The 21,669-nt window shown below is 28.3% G+C and overlaps 1 protein-coding gene across 12 annotated transcripts in view; it reads left to right on the top strand.

Annotated features, from left to right (window-relative positions):
- LOC127291435 (nucleolysin TIAR) overlaps positions 1-21,669 on the top strand; it is a 907,547-nt gene that overhangs the window by 811,796 nt on the left and 74,082 nt on the right. For all 12 annotated transcript variants that reach the window (XM_051320573.1, XM_051320572.1, XM_051320575.1 and 9 more), the window contains 2 exons: positions 9,493-9,568; positions 20,863-20,965. In XM_051320573.1, coding sequence (XP_051176530.1) covers positions 9,493-9,568; positions 20,863-20,965 — 179 coding nt within the window. The remainder of the gene's footprint in view (positions 1-9,492; positions 9,569-20,862; positions 20,966-21,669) is intronic.

The raw sequence follows: 21,669 nt of genomic DNA, 5'->3' as shown, positions 1-21,669 counted from the left end.
AAAAGAATTCTATTTGAAATCCATTAATTTTGTGCTTATGGTTTTCAGTGATACAAGAACCGTTTAGTCAGGCGCATTAAGGTCATGTGATTGTAGTGATTTCATATGTAAATATTCTTCGTAGGTTTTCTCTTAAAAACAATTTTCGGATTATTCTAAAATTATGTGGAGAACTCAAAAATAGTACAAGGATTCTCTGTTATGTCACAGAAAAAACCTGAACTCAAAATGATAACGTATGCTACTCATTTTGATATGCAGCAAAAATGAGTCAGGTTGGTGGCGCCACTGTCTATGTCGTTTAGCATTGACTCATTTTTGCTGCATATCAAAATGAGACTAAGTTTTTTCTGTGGTGCCAGAGTATTATAATCTTTTGTCGCAAAACTTATTTTTAAAAAATTGCATATTTGAGTAAAATTCAATAAACTGCGGCAATATGATTTTAGTCAGTTCTCCAAATATGCAATTTTTTTTACAAAATATGACTATTTTTGAGTTCTACATACGTTATGATAAAACACATTTTTTAATACACTTTTGATAAAAAAAATAATTTAATCATTTTACAAGTAGGTGTTAAATTAAAGAAACCAGTAATTAGAAAAGGATTTAGGTTAATATGAACCATATTAATTTTTGGTATTATGGTTAAAAACTAGTACGTATCATACGACCAAAAATAGTATACAAAAACAAAATTATCCCCATTTTGAAATACATTATAATTTTAATTTTTGAAATATGATAAGTCTTTTAGTGTATCTAAAATCCGTTGTTACGATAAAATAAATATGTTTATTGACGTAGGATTCACTTTTGTTTATCAATTTTTACTTAAGTGAAAAATCAAATATAAAAGTGAGACTAATTTTCGAAAAAGATTCTAGACATTTTAAAACTGCGGAAGATATATTAGCAATCAGAGCACACGACAAATTTCAAAGTAATTTATATTCACAATTTCGCAAACCAGTGGGTCAAGAGATAGTAAAAGAGATGGGTGGACTGATTGAAAGGGACAGCAAAAGATATGTGATGTTGAAAGGGGATGCAAAAAGAGGGAGAAGTTTAAGAAAGAGAGAGAGAGAGAGAAAGAGAGAAAGTCGTGAGTTGTAACTCTATCCTAGACATCCTCCCTCTGCCTTTTCTACTATCGATTACTCGAAAGACCTTTTGCTTCTCTCTCTCTTTTCTTCCATACATTGCACCACTTACATCACTCACGTTGCATGGCATGCTCAAATGATCGTTCGGTACCATCACAGATGCTGATCGAGTTTGGACACTTGTCCTATGTATTATTCAGATAAAATCGATATTTCTATTACATATGTTACATCCTAAGATGCACCAAGTAAAGGATTTAAATTTATTGTTTTAAGTCAGGAACGCATTGTCCTCTAATTTGGGAATTGTTATGGATTTGAGTCCTCTTTTAGAAAAGAAATAAGGAAATTAGAATTATAAGGATTAAATTTTGTCAATACAACTAAAATTGAATCGGAAAAATTTGGAAAAGGTCCTATCCAAAATGTGATGTTGACAGTATTAGTCCAACTTTAATTGTACCAATACTTTCAGGGAAAAGAAATAGAATAGAAAAAAATGAGAGTTAAATGAATTTTATTATTATTTCACTTACTTTTTTTTATTGTTGTTTTACAACGTGATATTAAATATTAGCTTTTCCTTTCCTTGAATATATTCTTAAAATTAAGATTTTGTAACAACGACAGTACTGAATATTTTTCTTATACTTGTATTTTTAAAAAATGAAATTTTTGTACTTGATTATTTTGAGAATAAAACGTTGAACTGGAAAGTATGAACTAAAGAATTTGAACTGATGTCTAATGGGACAACCTTTGTTTTTTAAAGGGAATGACTCCCACTTCACTTCTTAGATAAAGATAATGTTATCAGACCCATTTTTGGGGACTCGAATTTATAAAAAAAAATATATATTAAAGAAAAGGAAAGACTTTAATTTTAACAATTTCTATAACAATTTTTTAATTATAATTTGTTGAAAACAATTTTTTATTTAATAAAACTAATTATTATAAATTATGGTAAAAGTAAAATTTTATATTTCGCATTTCTTATTTTATCATTATTGAATATCTATTTATTAATTAATAACCAATAAATGTTTATTTATCAATTAAAAATCAACAAATATTAATTTTACATATAATAAAAAAAAGAACTAAGACTTATCAAAAGTAGGCAACTACTGTTGATTTTTAGGCTTAAGATATGTATACGTATGTGAAATTGGAGAAAAACATCTTGTTAACTTTATTTGATTTTCTCATGACTTTATATATTACAAGTCTTTATCGAGAAAATAATAAAAAAAAAACTACATACAAGAAGAAAAATAAAATGCTTTTCTCACATTTTACATATAAAAGGTAAATAGATAAAAGAAATAAAGGAAATAAAATAACTAAAATATTGTACGATATAACACATATAAGGGATGCTTGATTTTTATTGAATTAACTCGAGACCACTTGACTTTCTCCAAAATAAACTGTCTCAAAGATGAAAAGCTGTCGAGAGCGAACGAAATTATTTCAAATATTCTTGCTAAAATAAGTTTTACTATAGCAAACTTTAATCGATTTTGATACGAAACGTATTGTCTGACTAAAATTATGTTTAACTACTTATTAAAACTATTGCAATAAATTTATTTCAATAATCTATTTTAATTACATACTAATTCTTTTCAATTTTTAAATTAAGTTTTAATCAAATTATCAAATAATATTAAATTATTCAAAATAATTTATTCATTTTAGTAACTGATAAAAATTTGGCTACAACTATTTAGAAATTTGATTTTTTAAATGAAAATATAATATATCTAATTTGTAAATTATATTTATATAGAATATTATATTGCTATACTCTCTAAATTTGAATTAGTGAGAATTACTAATTCAAAGTAGTAGAAATTTTCACTAATTTTTAGTAAAATATTAATATTTGATTTAGTAAAATTTTTTTACTAAAGTTTTAGTGAAAATAACTAAAAATTAATAGAATTTTTACTAATTTAAAATGGTGAACGAATTCTCAATAATTCAAATTTAGAGAATATGTAACTATAATGAAATGGAAATGGTTCATTAAAAAAAGTTTTTTTTTTTAGTAGAACAATCACAGTTGTGTTAGATCTATAAAAAAACAATTTTCTGGTTAAATTCCTTAAAAGCTTAAATTTTTTAACTGCATTAAATTTAAAAAGAACTGGCTTTAAATTGATTGATAAATGTCTTTTAATACACATTGCCTGAGCTAATATGTGTTCTACTACTTATAGAAATTTTAATAATTTTCATAAAGTATAATTTATCAAAAATTAAAAATTCCTCATTTATAGTGAAAACAATGAAGCATCCCTTTGCGTTTAAATTTAAAATATATAAAAATATAATTATATCAAAACATTCTACAAAAATTTTCCATTCATGGCTGATTGAAAATGGACTTTATTACTAATTTGAAATTATTTACCGTAGATGTTAACTAAAAGGCGAACAAGAATATAACAAAATAATTTCAATTCATTAATATATATACTTATATTTATAAATATATAAAAGTATTTATTAGTTGAAAAAAATTATTAAAATAGCATAGCAGCGCAGTTTCAATAAACAAAATACAAAATTAAGGCAAAAATTAGAAAATTTTTCAGCAAAGGGAAAATTCAAAATTTTATTAAAAAAGGCAATAAATATAAGACGAAAACACCTTTTTTAATTGTAATTGAAATGTAAACTGACTAAAAAGACTAACTTTTCAAACTACGAAATTCCTTAAGTAAGCTTCACGATTCAAATTTCAGAAAAGTTTAATTAAAAAGTTATATTGTTTAAGCTTTGCATAAAAACTTTGAACCTACAGATTTTTAATGTAAAGTTAACGTTTTGTGTCTCAGCTTTTAATCTTTGGATATTTTTTTCTTTTTTTTTTGCTTAAGAATCAAGAGATTAGTAAAAAGAAATAAAAAAAAAAGAAGAAGTTAAGTAGATGAGGTGAATGAATGAATATATATAGTTAAAACAAAGCGAAGTGAAACTTGAATTAAGTTTGAAGTATATAACGTTACATTATATTATGTAAGTGAGTATCGCCTTAAGCTATCTCTTTTTCTCGCGATTTCATACCTTCCTCTTTAAGGAGCACTGATCCTCACGAAGGTACATCAGCTGATATCCATAGAGCATGAGTGCTCGAGAGAAAGAAAGCTTTCAGAATTCTCTCGTTTCGAGGATTATCTTGCTGAAACGAAGATTCCCTCATTATCCTGATTTCGTTAAAATCAATCTTGACGTTCATAGTTGGCAAAATCGCTTTAAACTCCTTTCATCTATTCTTGATTTTCGAGAGTTGCAAGAGGGAAACTTATTCCTACATTGTATTTGTCCACCAATTAAAATTCACGGTTTTTGTAAAAAGTATTCAATTTCTTCTGTTATATCTTTATATATTTATATCTATAAGAGACTCTCATCAATGCATTCAATAGACAAGTGCTTTTTTAATTATCAAACTTATTGATTAAAAACGTTCAAACTAACGGGGAGTAAGATTTATAAATAATGCAAATTTTATAACGTGGCAATAATACATATGGGTGATTCTACAAAAAAAGGACAAAAATTAAAAAAATATGGACACATTTTTTTCTTATTTAGGGTCTGTAAAATACTTTAACTTCAAGTCTGATTACGAATCTGATGTCAGTTTTTCAAAATTCAAAACGGCGGACCCAACATGGACGAATATTATGTATGCGTATATTCGTAATTTGAACCCCCGAAAATCTCTGCGGTTGACTATTTATAGACGAATACGTTAAGTTTTTTCAAAAGTCGTCCGCCATATTAGATCCGACATTTTAAATTTTGAAAAAGTAACATCAGATATGTAATAAGCGACCCCGAAAACCCCCGAGTAACAAATACTAGTATCAATAATAAAAGGTATCGCTTTAATTCATAATTTGTTTATAACAAACTACGTGTGATCTACTAGAACACAATAATAAAAAGTGTAACGAATGTAATGATAAAATAAGTGTTGGATTAGCTCGTCGGATCAGGGTTCGTGCATATAAAATAAAATTACAATCATTAAAGTAACAAAAAAAAAGGTATTGATTTATTATTTATAATAAATAAACGCAGAACTGTATAACAAGTTTTAAACATAATAGAAATAATAAATAAATATTCAAAAGCGGATTTTGAAAAGAACGTAATTTTACTACGCAAAACGACGCACGTATAATTTTAGACGGTATTCACGACGCGACGTATGTGAATATATGCGATTAAAAAAAGTAACGTTACAAATAATTAGCAAAAAGAAAACGCGATATGCATCGATGAAGACAAAAGGAAATAAGAAACGATGATCCTCTGCCATGACCAGGAAACGACGAATCCTTCTAGACGGGAAAAACTCGCACTTTTTTTTCACCGTGAAATGCACGGAAGAAAGAGCGTAAAACGACACTTTCTTTTAGAAAAAAAAAGATAAATTCCATACGTTATAAATACCTTTCTAGTATATCGAGAAATGCTCAATATACTCTGAGAGGAGAAATGCTCCCGTCTATCTCGAACCGAGACATCGAATCGAATGTGCTATTCGTAACCGGAGCGGTCCTTTTTATGCACGACCTGGGAATTCGACTTGCACGCGATTGGCCCGCCCGTTAAGTGGAGAGGGCATGCTGGATCTCTGCGACAGAGCAGAGAAGTGGTGGGGAGAACTTCCAAGTCTGTGGTGATAAAGGGGCCTTTCTTAACGGTCCGTGCGCTCGATATACTTAATTCGCTTTTTTCTTTCGTCACTCGCCGACTCCGGGCAAGTCCAACATGTGAAATGTAAACAAACATGAAATGTAAACAAACCATGCACATTTTTTCGCAGTTCTCATTTGCGTAGAAAATAAAAATTTGTCGTTTTCTTTATGAAAATGGTAAATTAATGTATTAAAGTTGGTTACTATACTTTATTTAACTAATTATATGAAGTAATAAGTATAATTATAATGAAATGAAAAGTGCACTGAATTAGCAATTTTTTCAAGGTTTCGAAAAAAAAACCATTTGAGTATATCTGAGGCACGGACGTTGAGCGTCTAGGTGGGAGAAGAATGTTGAGCCATTGGACGGTCACATCTTGGAAAGGGTAAAATTCTGAAATTTTACCCCTTCTCTCACTTTCTCCCACCTAGGTCCTCAACGTCCGTGCATCAGATATACTCGAATGCTTAAATTTTTCGTAACCTTGAGAAAATTGTTATTTCATTGTACTTTTCATTTCATTATAATTATACTTATTTGTTCACATAATTAGTTCAATAAAGTATAGTTACCTAGTCTAATATATAAATTTACCATTTTCACAAAGAAAACGACAAATTTTTATTTTCTACACAAATAAGAAGTGCGAAAAAAATGAGAAAATTGCTAATTCAGTGTACTTTTCATTTTATTATAATTATACTTATTTGTTCAGAAAAGTTGTTAAAAGAAGTATAGTAACCTAATATAATATATCAATTTACCATTTTCACAAAGAAAGTTACAAATTTTTATTTTCTATTCAAATGAGAACTGCGAAAAAACTGTTCAAAATCTAAACAAATCATACCCATTTTTTCGCAGTTCTCATTTGAATAGAAAATAAAAATTTGTAACTTTCTTTGTGAAAATGGTAAATTGATATATTATATTAGGTTACTATACTTCTTTTAACAACTTTTCTGAACAAATAAGTATAATTATAATAAAATGAAAAGTACACTGAATTAGCAATTTTCTCATTTTTTTCGCACTTCTTATTTGTGTAGAAAATAAAAATTTGTCGTTTTCTTTGTGAAAATGGTAAATTTATATATTAGACTAGGTAACTATACTTTATTGAACTAATTATGTGAACAAATAAGTATAATTATAATGAAATGAAAAGTACAATGAAATAACAATTTTCTCAAGGTTACGAAAAATTTAAGCATTCGAGTATATCTGATGCACGGACGTTGAGGACCTAGGTGGGAGAAAGTGAGAGAAGGGGTAAAATTTCAGAATTTTACCCTTTCCAAGATGTGACCGTCCAATGGCTCAACATTCTTCTCCCACCTAGACGCTCAACGTCCGTGCCTCAGATATACTCAAATGGTTTTTTTTTCGAAACCTTGAAAAAATTGCTAATTCAGTGCACTTTTCATTTCATTATAATTATACTTATTACTTCATATAATTAGTTAAATAAAGTATAGTAACCAACTTTAATACATTAATTTACCATTTTCATAAAGAAAACGACAAATTTTTATTTTCTACGCAAATGAGAACTGCGAAAAAATGTGCATGGTTTGTTTACATTTCATGTTTGTTTACATTTCACATGTTGGACATACTCTTAACACTAAAGTCTGCCGATTTTCTGCGGGAGTGCACCTTATATAGGCGATCGGTAGCCAGGACACTTGCGAGAGAGCTCGACGATATAGCTCGCGCGGTGCGATCGGGTACTACATCGTACATTGCGGTCGGTAACATTTTATCGACATGGGGTAGATACTTTTATCGATATACGATAAATATTTTATATAAATATTTTCCCGCGAATTTACAAACATTCTTTACAAAATGTTCTCCATGTAAAATATTTGCGATCAATTCAAATGTCAACATTATGATTGTTTCGAGGGAATATATTATTCACACGAAAGCTTTGGCAAACTCAAAAATCTCTTTATGCAAAATTAATAATGGACTTTCTTGATAAGATAGAGTAGTTAATATTGTATGCGACTTTTGGCATCGTCAATATTCTGCAGCATCAGTTAATTAAACAAGGATCATCACAAAATACGGTTAGAGAGGTTCGAAGAGGGAAAGAGAGAGAGAGAAAGGTAGTAGGATATTGAAGCGGTGTAATAAAAGCAGAAATGGAGGATTATATGGATAGGTGATTCAAAAGATGGCGTTTTAACGGGTAAATTGTAATACAAGCGAGTGTGGCACTATATGTCGAGTATCGTCTGCTTTGCCCGGAAGACAAGAAAGAGGAAAAGAAAGCAATACATTTGGTGCGATTAAAGAAAGCTTTCGAGGTTCTTGATGGGACATAAACCTCCGTTAATTGTTCGCCACCGCGTCCTGAGATCGTAACGTTGTGTGTTATACTAGGCTCTCGCGCGTAAAGTGTCGAAACACACACACATATGTTGTCTATGTATAGACTTTTGGTTATAAACATGTATGTGTGTACACACACAGAGCGAATAAATTGACGATGGAGCAATGCATCTACGGCTTCTTGTCGCCTGTATTCTTGGTGGATTGTAGAGAGAGAAAGAGAGAAGATATAGTCGTCGTTTTATCGTTTCGTAATTCCAAATGTTTTACGGGTCAGTCGATGCTCGACGTATCAACGTCACATGACAAGTAGTGTGTAGCCAAGCGCACTCCAAAAAGGCGTCGACTCGATTCAAACGAATTTCGGGTTCAAATGCACTCTCTCTCTTTCTCTCTCAATCCTTCACACCCATTTATGCGCTCAGATTGGAAAATTTCCCTCCAATGATTGGTTCCAACGAATAACACTGCAATTTAATTGGAAGTTGCACTTTCAAAAATTAACACTTGGCATTCGCATATTTTTTTTTACCTTTTGAATTTTTGTTTACTAATTTAAAATTTTTTTATGTTCTCTAATATAAAATTTATTATTAGCATTATTTATTAATAATTTAATAAATTATAAATTTTAAATATTAATAACAATCTTCTCTAATCACAGAAAATTAAAAGGCATTAAAATAAGCGTTGCAGCTTATTTTAATACCTTATAATTTTCTGTGATAGTAACTTTTTCCTAATTTCCTAATACAATGAATTATTTGTTCCTTTTTTTCATTTGTTTATCCGCAGTTTTTAATGTTTCGGAAAAACTACAACTTTTATGTATAAAATTTTGTTGTATATAGACCGCACTTGATATTTAGGAAACGTTCTACTGAACCACGCGAGACTTTCGAAAACCTCTTATTTGACGAGTGTATAGTGAACGAAGCCGCGTCTCAACAAAGTTAGAAATAGGCAAGGAAGTAAGCGAATGGTTTCTTCGATAAGAGGGAATTCGTTGATGCGAGGTAAACGCATTAAAGTTGGTAAAATCGAAAGAAACAGAAACATTGCGATCAACTACGTAAAAGTAACCGCAAAAAGAAAAACTATATATATAGCAAAAGCATCCTACGATTTCTACTTTGGAAACTTGTTTTTTTTTTTAAATTTTCATTTCAATTTAATTAACTCAGTCCCTATTCCCTATACTTGGTTTTTTTTTGAAAAATAATTTAACCAATTTTTGAGATCGAGACTGTGATTAATAAACAAATAGATATTATTAAAGATTGTTGCGTTAATAATGTTTCTTTTGTTTCAGGGATTGCAGAGTAGTTAGAGATGCACAGACTATGAAATCCAAAGGATATGGATTCGTTTCGTTTGTTAAAAAAGCGGTAAGTCATTAAATACTTTTTCTATTTAATTAAAAAAAAATTTTTTTTATGAAAGTAATTTTAAAACGTCAAAATTGTCTTGGTACTTTTTTTGTATGATCAAATTACAATGGTCTAGCGTGTTTTCCCATTTAACCTGAAGCGTTGATCCGCTTTCTGAGAATCCGTCACCTTTCCAGTTTGGTTTTATGAAGACTGCAAACCAACCATGAACCCAATTCAGTCCTCGATATTAAAACGAATATCATTCGGAAAAGCTTCGATATATATATAGCATTTCAGTCAGACGACTTCATACGCCATCGCGGGATATCTATTGTCCCGCCGTTTACGTTCGACGTGCTTAAATCTCGCATTTGAATTCCAGTTCCATTTTGAAAAATCCTGAGATTGACTTGAATCGTCTTCATGACGTATACCATCGATATCTTCTTCGTCAAGAGAAGAATATATTTATATATATATACCTATGTGTATGTACTCGCGATTCGAACCACTTCGTATCGTTCGACATTTATTTCATCTTCCTTATCTTTTATCATTCTTCTAAGCATTCCATTCTCGAATACTTAAATTTTAAATTTCGATTTTTTTTTAAATTTAAAATATTCTTTTATAATTAGTCACAATTGCAAATAATATTGAAATTGTAACTATTTGAAAATTAGACTAATTGTGTTTAATTATATGATAATAATAGTGTTAAATTTTTATATTTTTTGTACAATATAGAAATATTATTATAATTAGTAATAACTTTGATAAATATATTTTTTAATATTTTATGGCTCTTATAAAGTATCATAACAATTTAATTCTATTGACGAGACAATTTATTAGTATTTACGAACAATTCTCTAATCATCGAGCTAAAGTAGTTGAAAATAAAAAAAAAGAATTGAGAAGAAATTAAAGTCAGCAGTATTGCAAAAACTATTAACTCAAAGAGGTAAAAGTATCTATTGTGGTGCTTTGACAGTCCACAGAATACTAATTGCATTGAAATGCAAATTTAAATTGAGTTTGTTTCTTCAGCTTTCGCCATTAAAAAAAAAAAAATTATTGATTGGTAACTGGAATTTTTTAAACTTTATTTTTAAACATATTTATCCCTTTATAGACTAATATTCAACAAAAAAAAGCAACAATAGGGATAATAGAACAAATAAATAATAATAAACATTTTCGTAAGGAAAACATGAGCTCTTAAATGGCATTATAAAAAGGAATTTAAAAACTATTTTAATTTTTATTTAATGGATTTTTTTTCTCATTTTTTTATGTTAAACGTTTTTTTAGTAATCGTTTTCCATAATCAATATGCATTGTGGAAAATTTTTATAACATTCCATAGGTAAAGAATGTTTGGAATTTGTCTTTTCTTTATAAAATGTTTGCTAATAATATATTTTCTTATATTAAGATTTATTTTACTTTTATGTTCTTTCATTCTAATATTTAATGGTCTTCTTGTCTTTCCCATATATAACATATTTTTCCACAAAATCATATATATATATATATATTTAATTTTATACACAATATTAGATTTTTCAAAAATATTTAAAGAATCTTTGTCTAATAATTTTAGAAATATCAATTTTCAAATCTCTTTGATTACTTTATTTCAAGAAAAGAAACCTTCTGTACAATATTATGGACAAATAGTTCTTCAAGAAAAAATTAAAAAAAAATTTTTATTTGATCTTTCTGGTCACCAAAGGGCACTGAAATCAAAGTCAAAAAAAAATTTGGTCAATCGGCGGACAAGCTGCAGCCTCTCAGAGGCATTGGATTTAAAAAAATTGTGCCTTGCCCGATAAAAAATATTTAAAAATGCCAAAATAGCAGCGAATTCGAAAAATTTTGCAAAAAAAGGGTTTTTTGGGCAGTTTTTGGGTCGTAGCTAAAAACCAAAAAGGAATAGATAATCGGTTTTAAACATAATGCCTGCAGGCTTTAATTACGAAGAAAATGATATTTTTTTTCTTATTTCTTGATAAATTGAACCCGAGTTATGCTGTCCGCCAGTTTAAAAAACATCGTTTTGAGAAAAACGCGTTTAAAGTTTTAACTCCCAAATATACAAATTTTTATCAAATTTTGACGCTGTACTTTTGCAATTAAACTCTATAAAAAAAGTTTGCAATAGCCATTTCTTATGTGCCAAGAACCGCTCTTTCGAATGGTGCATAAGAAAATTTTGTAAATTTTTAAGTAAACAAATTATACTTTTTTTCTTTAAATAAAAAACGCAAAACTGGCGCTGTGTGCGTGAACACACTGCACTGCATTTTATTCTGTAACTTTTTTATTTCGTCGAATTTTGATTTAATATTTTGCGATTATATTTCCAAAATGATTTGAAATAGGAAAATGCAAAAAAAAAAAATTCGATTTTTTCACGGTGTAAAGTGTAATACTACCTTAAAGAAAAGAAAAAATTTTGAACATTTTTTTTTTTGAACAATAAACATTTTTTAGCCTAAAGCACATAGAAAAACAATTTTCAATTTTGATTCGATGTGAAACAAAATTTTTCCGAATTAGAGAGTTTACAGCCTTGTTTTTTTTTGGATGAGTGTCAGGATAAAGGGGTGGCGTTTTTATAGTGTGGCCTTCGCCAAAAATCCGCGACGTAAATCACTACTGTGTAGATAGATGTACGGCAGAGTAAAAGGAGGCTTTACCACGTTTATGGCGAAGGATATTCGGAGCTGTAGTTTGCTGCAGGAAGGTGTTCCCTTTTGGTTGGGTTTGCAGCAAGCATAGTAGCAGTAGCAGAACCTCAAACCCTCTTATTCGTCCCCGTTTTAATGCCCTATCGATCTGGACCACCGGGCATCTGGCCTTCTCTTCCTCTAAACCACCCTTTTCACATTCCCCTTCTTCCCCCGCTTCACTCCTTCTCACCCTTGCGAGATTACTATTGCCGATGTATAAATTTCCCGAGTGTCTCCGTAAACCTCGAGGAACACGCGAAAATTCTACCACCCATTCTGCACCCCACTTCTCTCTTTCTCTCCCTCCTATATATGACTTTCTGTACCTAGCATCCCTACTCCGGATACAGGAATCTAAATCGTGACTTCTGACCACGGTTTCAACTGCTTTCCGTAGAAAACTACGAGACGATTTTCTCCCAGTCATCTTTTTCTACACATTAAATAATTCTCTCTCTCTCTCTTCGCGAGCAAAATCGTCGTGAATGATCTAAACTGTTTCAAGATCATCTTTCCTCTCGGACTTTCCTTACATTTTCAAAATTAAATTGCTTCTTTGTAAAAGATGATCGCAATGTAAAATTTCAGTTAATTATCTTTGACTTATGACGCAACGCTGAAGTGGGTTAAGCATTGTTAATTTTGATAATTTAGGAGAATTCTTTTATTATTTTTTTTTATTTTTCTTTTCTTTTCCTTTCAGAAAACAAATCTGAAATTTTGCTCTATTAATATCTATTTTAATTTTGTGAAATATTTTCATTATTGAAGGTGATTTAATTTTTTTGACATTAGGGTTCTTGAAATAATAATAAAAACAAATAAATTTAATCAATGTTAATTTTATGATTATAGTTTGTAAATTTAAAAAAAAATACTATAGTTGTAATATTTTCAGTTATTTAACTCAATAATATTTATATAGTGTTAATTTTATTATTTAAAAAATTTTAAATTCATATTTTAAAACTGTAAACAAAACATCCTTTCTTTCAATGAAATATAAAATATAGGAAATGTAGGAAATATGTAAAAAATGTAAGAAAAATGGAACTTTTTTTCAAAATTTGTAAGAATTATATCAATAGAATTAAAATAAATCCTTATTTATAAGGGGGGTAAGGGGAGTTGAGTTCTTTATTTATTTGTTTAATAAATTAATTTAATTTTATAATTTTTTATTATACGAATTATATGATTATTCTTATTATGTTGGTTAATGAAAACTTTGTTTTCCATATGAATATGAAAATTTTAATTTGTATAAGCAAAAGAAAAGATTTTAAAAAATTAAGTAAATATTAAATTTAGATTTCATTAATTAATAAATTTTTAAAAATAAATTTAGTCAATTGAGTTATATTGTTAGAAAGATGTACAAAATAGGAACACTTTTGCTACAGATCGTAAATTGATTGGTCTAAAATTAAAAAAGTTCTGATCATTTAAAAAAAAGAAAAATCTATTCAGGGTTGGGCATTATACTCAGGGTTGGACACTTTGTGAAAATCGAAGCGAATAATGGTTAAAAAATAAAATAACATTTATAACGTTACTGAAAACGATTTTTAAGTTCATTTCAGTTTTATTTTTAACATTATTATTTTTCTAATATCTTTGGCAAAATATGTGCTGTGTGTGTGCGTCATTGTTTATTTGTATATTTATTTATAAATTGTGTCAAATTCATAATTAACAAAGTATCCAACACTAAGTAGAAGTAACATTTTCGAATTGTGCTAACCATAACCAAACATGTTTCGCGATTCGATTTTTCACTTCATTTTTTCTTCAATCATGAATCGCACAATACATGCAATAAACTTACCTTGCCGATTTTTTGTTTTCTTTATTCATTTTTTATGTTTAATCACATCGCTCACAAAACTTTTTTCGTTCCTATAAATGCACCGACGTCACAGCAGACGCTACTTTTGATGCTCCAAAAATGTAATGGCACAAAAAGTTAGGTTTCACTACGAGAAGCTTCGCCACCTCCGTGCATAGATGGCGCTAGTGTTTTTATTTTAAGAAGAACGAAGTGTCCAACCCTGAGTATATTACCCCAGTTATATTGTTATTTAATGAATTGCAGGTAAACAAAGGTTTTACTGATAAGGGTATACACCTGATGCTGAAATGTTTGAAATAATACTTTTTTTGTTTTTATTATTTCAAGGACCCTAATGCAAGAAAAAACTAAATCATCTTCAATTTAAATAAGGGTTCAAGAAAATCATTTAAAATGCCATTTTCAGTATTTTTGGAAAAATTGTATTTTATTTTATAAAACTTTTTATTTATATACACTGAGAGAAAACAAAAAGATTGGTTGGAGTTACCAGTTTTTTAAATAACCATTTTTAGTAAGTAAATACACTTCTGCCAATCTATTAGTTGTGGTTATATTTTTATTGTTTGGCATAACTATTTTATTAGTTATTTTAACTAATTAGTTTGTTGGAAAAACTATTTAATTAGTTACCTTACTAACGAAATGGTTATGTTGACTAACTAAATGTTAACAGTAACTAATATAGATTATCAACAATACTCTTACGAACAAAATGTAAATCACAACCAATCGTTTCTCTCAATGATAGAATAAATTTATAACGGAATTTGGAAGATTATTTCTTTACTTTTTTTATTTATATATCGAAACGTGTACTGTTTGAAGGAATTGAAATATTCTTTTCAAATACAGAAATTATTGATTTAAAAGTTGGAAACTAATAAAATCTTTAATGTCGGTTAACAGAAAGTAATTTTTTTTGTCTCCCTTTAAAACAGTGTGACGAGCGAGAGCTTTTTCATTAACGCAAAAGCTGAAGGACAACGAAAGATTTTAATATTCACTAAAGGATCATTTTAAAATTCACAGTGCATCATCTCAAATACGAGACTCAATTACAGAGCAGCTTCAATTTCACTAATCGATATGCTTTGCGTTACGTGGTATTTACTCTACTGCCTTGTTGATCAGCCTGTTTTCGAATTCTGAAATAAACCACCCATTCGTAACAGTGTAAAGTTTCAAAATCCATTTCACGCCCCCGTGAATATAGGAAGTATCATAATTACACCCTTCACAATGTACATACAAATATAGTACAGAAACAATAACCCTTTTACCATTCAACTCACAATGTCAAACATTGTTAAGCTTTATAGGCCGATTATAATAAAATTTTATATATACATGTCATTATATGATAAATATATAACATGCTCTTATAGCTTTTATCGATTTATTCATCAGCACACACTATATCAATGTCAAGTGATATGACTCTATTTTCATCTCTTAAATGATTTTCGATTATTGTCATTTAATGATTGTTATGTGTATTCCATATTTTTCTTAAAAATGCGTATTTACGATGCAAAAAAAAAATATATATTCCAAGTAATTTAGTTATTGAAAAGAAATTTTTTTTCCAATTCACTGAAATTGGTTTTTTTTCATGAAAAGGAAAACATTTTTTGAATTCAATTTTTGCGGTAATTCTAAACGGATATTAATTTGCGGATACAAACTGTAATTTTATTTTCATTACTAAATAAGTAAAGGAGAAAAAACTTCATTACATATTTAGATTGAATAATTTTTTTTTTTTTTTGTAAGCAACATTATAAGTAAAACAAAATCTAATTTAAGGCACGTGGAATTCGTGATAAAAAAAGAAAGTTTCATTTGGCCACGTAATCCTACTTCTTGAACAAAGACTCATGATTTAGTAATGTATGTAAAGTTCTTTAAGCATTAGGGTTGACCTACAGTGAACTAAAACACAATCCCGTAATAAAAAGTGTGAGTTAAATGTTTTACAAAAAAAAAGTAGCGTAATTGAGTTCTTGTATAAAAAATTTACATGGCAAAAAAATTATATAAACATTTAAAAATTTTTATACTTGACAGTTGAAATCCACATTGAAATTATCTGACTGACAGGGAAAATAATGTTAAATTCGCAAAAATAAATGTATTATATTGCTTCAGAGAAAAAAAAAATATCTGAGGGGGATTTTTTTATATTATCCTACCTTACATCATTTCTCGTTCTTTTTGGGTGAGAATATATTTTAAAAAAATTTCCCAAATTGAACTTGTTAAATTATTTTGTGAAATTTAAATAAATCCAAAATTCAAAATTTAGGAGTGAAATGAATATAGTTAAATGAAATGTTATTTCCAGAAAAAAAATTATTCAGTTAGTTTTATTTTTTTGTTTTAATTGAGATGATTTCTATATGAGACTTGACATTTTTACAAATAAAAAGTAGAACTTTTTATTAAATGATAAATAACTCTACTTTATGAAATATTAACTAAGTTTGTTTTTATAAGGAAGAACAGTGGCTTACTTACTTATATTCTGAAACTACCAATCGAAAGCTGACATAATTATGGATTAAACGAGCCTAATATGAAACATTTTTGTTAAGTCAAAAAAAAATTTAATTTAAAAGAAGGGTTTTAATTTTTTTTCGCCATTCGAAAGAGCAGGAAAAACCTTTCTAAATCATACAGGTCTAAATTTTTTTCATCTTATTGTTTAAAAGTTAGAATTCTTCAAAAATTCATTGTTTAAATTTTTCAAAAAAATTCAACCCCCTCCTACAGTTTTTGATAAAACCTAACAATACTTCGTGGTTACAGTACTTACCCACAGGGCTAAACTATGTGCACGTTACAGCTCGATCTGACCAACTTTTTTTTCACTTAGTACGCTATACAGGATTTTTACACCAGATATAAGAAATTATAGAACTTTCTTGCGCACTATTCACCTATATCCAAAGTTTTGCTCGTTTTCCTAGGCGGCTATTTTCACATGATTTATATTTATCTCTTTTCCTGTATATATATATATATAAAATAGAGAGCAGAGGGCGCTAATGAAATGCAGTTTGAATATTCAAAATATGATTCCCCAATGTACAATGTTAGAGGAATATTTCTGTATATTCATTTACACGAAATAGTTACTGTTCTATTATTCATATATACTATTACTACTACTACTAAAACTACTCGAAAATATAAACGTAAATATATATTGCGCGATATTTTTGACACGTATGCAGTAACATAATCTGCTACTTGAATGTTTCATTTTCGTGAATATCGACTTTATGAATTTTTCATGTCATATAACAAATTATGAGTATATATTATATTCAGCGCATTTGACAATTTTGACGTTTTCCACATCATAAAGTACATTTCCCATTATCAGAATTTTTGCACACAACTTTATGGGTACCCTCATCAAGTGCATGACCGCATGAATCATTATATATCTAGATATATAATACTTATCGTATATACGTATATAGTGTCAAAGAGAAAATGAAAATCAAGACGCCCTTTTAAGAATTGCATCTTATTTTTGTATATATTTTATTTTTTTTAATTAATTATTAATATTAATTTTAGAAGAATTTTTTATTATAAGCAATAATCATTCAATATTAATAATATAATGTATATTCTTAAAAAAATAAACAAATATTTTTGTTTCTAAAATATTATTCTTATTATAAGAATATTATATCCTCACATAGAATAAAAACGCATAATTTGTATTCTTGAATATAGGAGAATAGATATTAATCTAAAATTTAGAATAGCATTTTTTTTTCTTCATTATTTCTATACAATATTGTACAATATCGACCAAAGTTTAAAGTTATTGCATTTAAACTTATCGCTTGACGCAAATTGATTCAGATTCGAGTTTTAGGTCGCACTCTTTATCCGTTCTAGAGGTTTATTAAAAATAGAAAATTCAAATTGAACATTAATTTTTAATACGATAAAATATAAACTGAAAAAAGTTTTATTCAATTCAAATATGATTTATTATTATTTGAATTAATAAGAAATATGTCTCAGAGCTAAACAATTATTCATTTGTTTCAAACTAAAATTTTATTTACCATAAATCAAATTTTTATTAGAATAAAATAGAAAATTTATTTAAAATAAATAATTAAATAAGTAGGTAATCTCTAAGACAACATTATGAAAATATTTCCAAAATTTTTTTTTTTAATTTTTAAAATATTCAAATATATTTAAATTCTATACTATTTATAGCACCCGCAAGTTTTTTTTACCTTGAATATTAAAAAAAAACGAATGACGATGTGTGAATTGTGTCGTCAAATTATGATACGAATGTTTACCCTCACAGCCTTTCGAAAACCATTAATTTCATGACCACGTATGTGCACTTTCCCTCTTTCCATGGTAGAATAATTCATCACTTTGTCCTGCATGTGCTGTTGCTATCCTAAAAGAAAGACGTGGTAGAGTCACTTTTACGTTATTTGTCATGCGACTCTCATATGAAGGGATGGACAGTCTTTTATATATATATATTATATATTTTGTATATAAAAACCATACGGAAAAAGTCAACCCTCAAAAAACGATGATTCTTTTCTCTCGATGATGATGTTTTTCTTTATTTTCTTTTTTTTTTTTTACTGTAGAATATTGTCTGGTCACGAACTTTGGTCAGACGTTACATAATGAAAATCCCTGAGGAAGTGACCCACAAAATAACCCTGCTCACGATCTTACCACTATTATCGTAATTTGTTGATTTATGTGATAATCTTACAAAGCGATCATATAAGTTTTACGTCAATTATACCATCACATAATTATAATATATCATCGAAATCTAAAATTTTTTTATTATTGACAAATAATCAAAAAACGAACAATAATTTATTTTTTCATTTTTTTTTTTTTTTAGAATTATTTAATTTAAAAAAAATGTTTATAAACTACATTAATTAAATATTATAATCATTAAAATGAAAATAATATTATATAATTATTATTGAATAAAACATTTTTTTTTTCTTTTAAATTATTGAGTAATTTAAAAATATTTTCTATATAACTTATTCACAAGTGTGGTAAAAATTTGCGTTATACATTTATGTATATATATATATATATATATATATATATGATTCTTCGTTTAGAATCATGAGATTTAGAAAGATATTTTCGAAAGGTATGAACTCAAAGTACCGAAAAATATATGTAAGGAGATCACGACTTACATTAAGAAGTTGGAAATCATTCAAAAAGAGTTGAACGAATTCCAAACGATTTCGTGAAATTTTAACGGATTTCACACAAGCAACCGCAATTGAAAGACGTTGGAATGCCATATCTTTGTGACAATAAAACATTTAATTACTAATAAATTTATATGACTATTGTCCCAAGTTTTAGTGAAAATTCTCTGAAAATTTTATTTTTGTTGTTGTTTTTTTATATTGTCAAAATTGTACAAATAAATGTCTTATACAGTAGGAGACAATTTTTTTTTATCAATTACATAAAATAATTGAATTTGATCATTCTCGTTGGTTTTAGTAAAAGTATAGATAAGATTAAGTTTCTAAAAAACAGAATTTCATTTTAAAAAATTTATTTTTTTATATCAACAGTAAAGGATAATTTTTGCCAGACGAAAATTTTCAGCATTCCTGCGTAATTTTTTATATCAGTAGTAAAGATCAGTTACTGTCAGACGTAATTTTTTACGAATTTATCAGTAGTAAGAAAAACAATTACGTTTTTTCTTATTTCAGTAGTAACTGTTCTCGTAATTGTTGATATCAGTTAGTAAAGATCGATTTCTGTCGGATTGAACTTCACAGAATTACTGTGTTTTTCATATCAGTAGTAATAATCCGTTACTGTCAGACGAAATTTCTCATAATAGTATTCTATTGTTATTGTCAAACGTTGGTTAATATCAAACAAGTCAAATTCTGGTGATTCTGGTATGAGTAGTAAAAATTACTTTAAGTCAGACATGTCGTACATTGTCCGAAAATTCATGTAACAGTAGTACAAGTCAGTTTCTGTCAGGCTATATAATTTCTCAAACTTGTGCAGTAAAAAGTAATTTCTATTAAACTAAAATAGTTTCAAAACCAATAATTTTGTCATCAGTTTCTTTCAGTCAAAAATTGACAAAATTTTTGTAATTACTACATTTGAGTTTGTTAATTTAAAAAAAAAAAATTGATTTGCAACATAGAAACAGAAAAAAGGAATTTAAAAATTATTAAAGCTATAATAAATTTTATCAGATGATTTAAAATTACACGTCACATCGATACGGGTTAGCGCGAATGATACATGCCTGAAGCTCTGAAGGAAAAATTGGCCCACGATACCCTTTTTTTTTTCTTTTTTTTTTATATGCGCTCTACCAAGTCATCCGATCTCATTTCAGATATCCGAGTCGTCGGCTGATTGGCTGCTCGGTCGAGCGTACGAACCTTACGAGCACATACGATCTAGCAATGCTTCCGTTTTCCCTTTTCCTACCCCTTTCGCCCTTCTCCGTTTTCCCTCGGTTTTCTGGATTTGAACACCGGGGGTCGTTCGTCCGGTATAGGGGCCCCGCCCGTTTTATGTCGCGCCCAGCAAATTTGATCGAGGTTTTCCCTATGCCTGCTTAAATCACTTTTGTTTCGTGATGCCTGCGTTTTATCGTCATTCACATTCTTACGTGACTGTTCCAGGAAGCGGAGAGCGCTATTGGTGCCATGAATGGCCAGTGGTTGGGGAGTAGAAGCATCCGAACGAATTGGGCCACACGTAAACCACCGGCACTTAAATCGGAAGGTGAGTCCTTTTTGTTGTTTTTTTCTTCATTTTCTATATATACGCATATATACAATATATTCTATGCATTTCTTTATACATATACATGTGTATTTATTTTTCAGGAAAGTGTGCATTTTGACAATTGTTATTTTATATTATTTTACAATTATTCAATTTTTATAAATATTGTTTATCATTTCTTTTTATTAAGAAAAAAAAACTAAAATCTCACTGACATAGTTTAGTGAGTTTAACAATTTTTTTCTAATTTTTTTTTTCACATATGCATGCTTTCCTACATTATTTTCGCTATTTTATTAAAAGGATCAAATTGCAACGAATTGATCCTTTCAAGAAAACAGTGTTGCAAAGAATTTTGAAAAAAAAATTACTAAAATTGAATAATTAAAAATTATCTGGAAATGAAATACCTAGTTAATAAATAATAACTATGGTAGTCCAAAAAACTTCGATAGCGCAAAGGTTAAGATAAAATAATAATAATCGTTTGAAAATGAATTAATTTTAAAAAATAACTAGCAAGTGTAAAATAAATATTCGAAGAAGAAAAAATTCGTAAATTTTTTTTGAAAGTAAGAAAATTTAAAATTCAGAAGTGAAAAAGAGAGAGAGAGAGCAATGATTTAATAAATTAATGAAAAGATTATTGAGTGCTATTATTGCATTCGATGACATTCTTTTGATATCAAGCACTTTTAAAG

The sequence above is a fragment of the Leptopilina boulardi genome, unplaced genomic scaffold (genome assembly GCF_019393585.1).
Source record: "Leptopilina boulardi isolate dan_hultmark-lab unplaced genomic scaffold, ZJU_Lbou_2.1 LbouV2_137, whole genome shotgun sequence".
Classification (NCBI taxonomy): Eukaryota; Metazoa; Arthropoda; class Insecta; order Hymenoptera; family Figitidae; genus Leptopilina; species Leptopilina boulardi.
The sequence above is the reverse complement of the archived record's forward strand: the minus strand, read 5'-3'. Positions and strand labels throughout refer to the sequence as shown.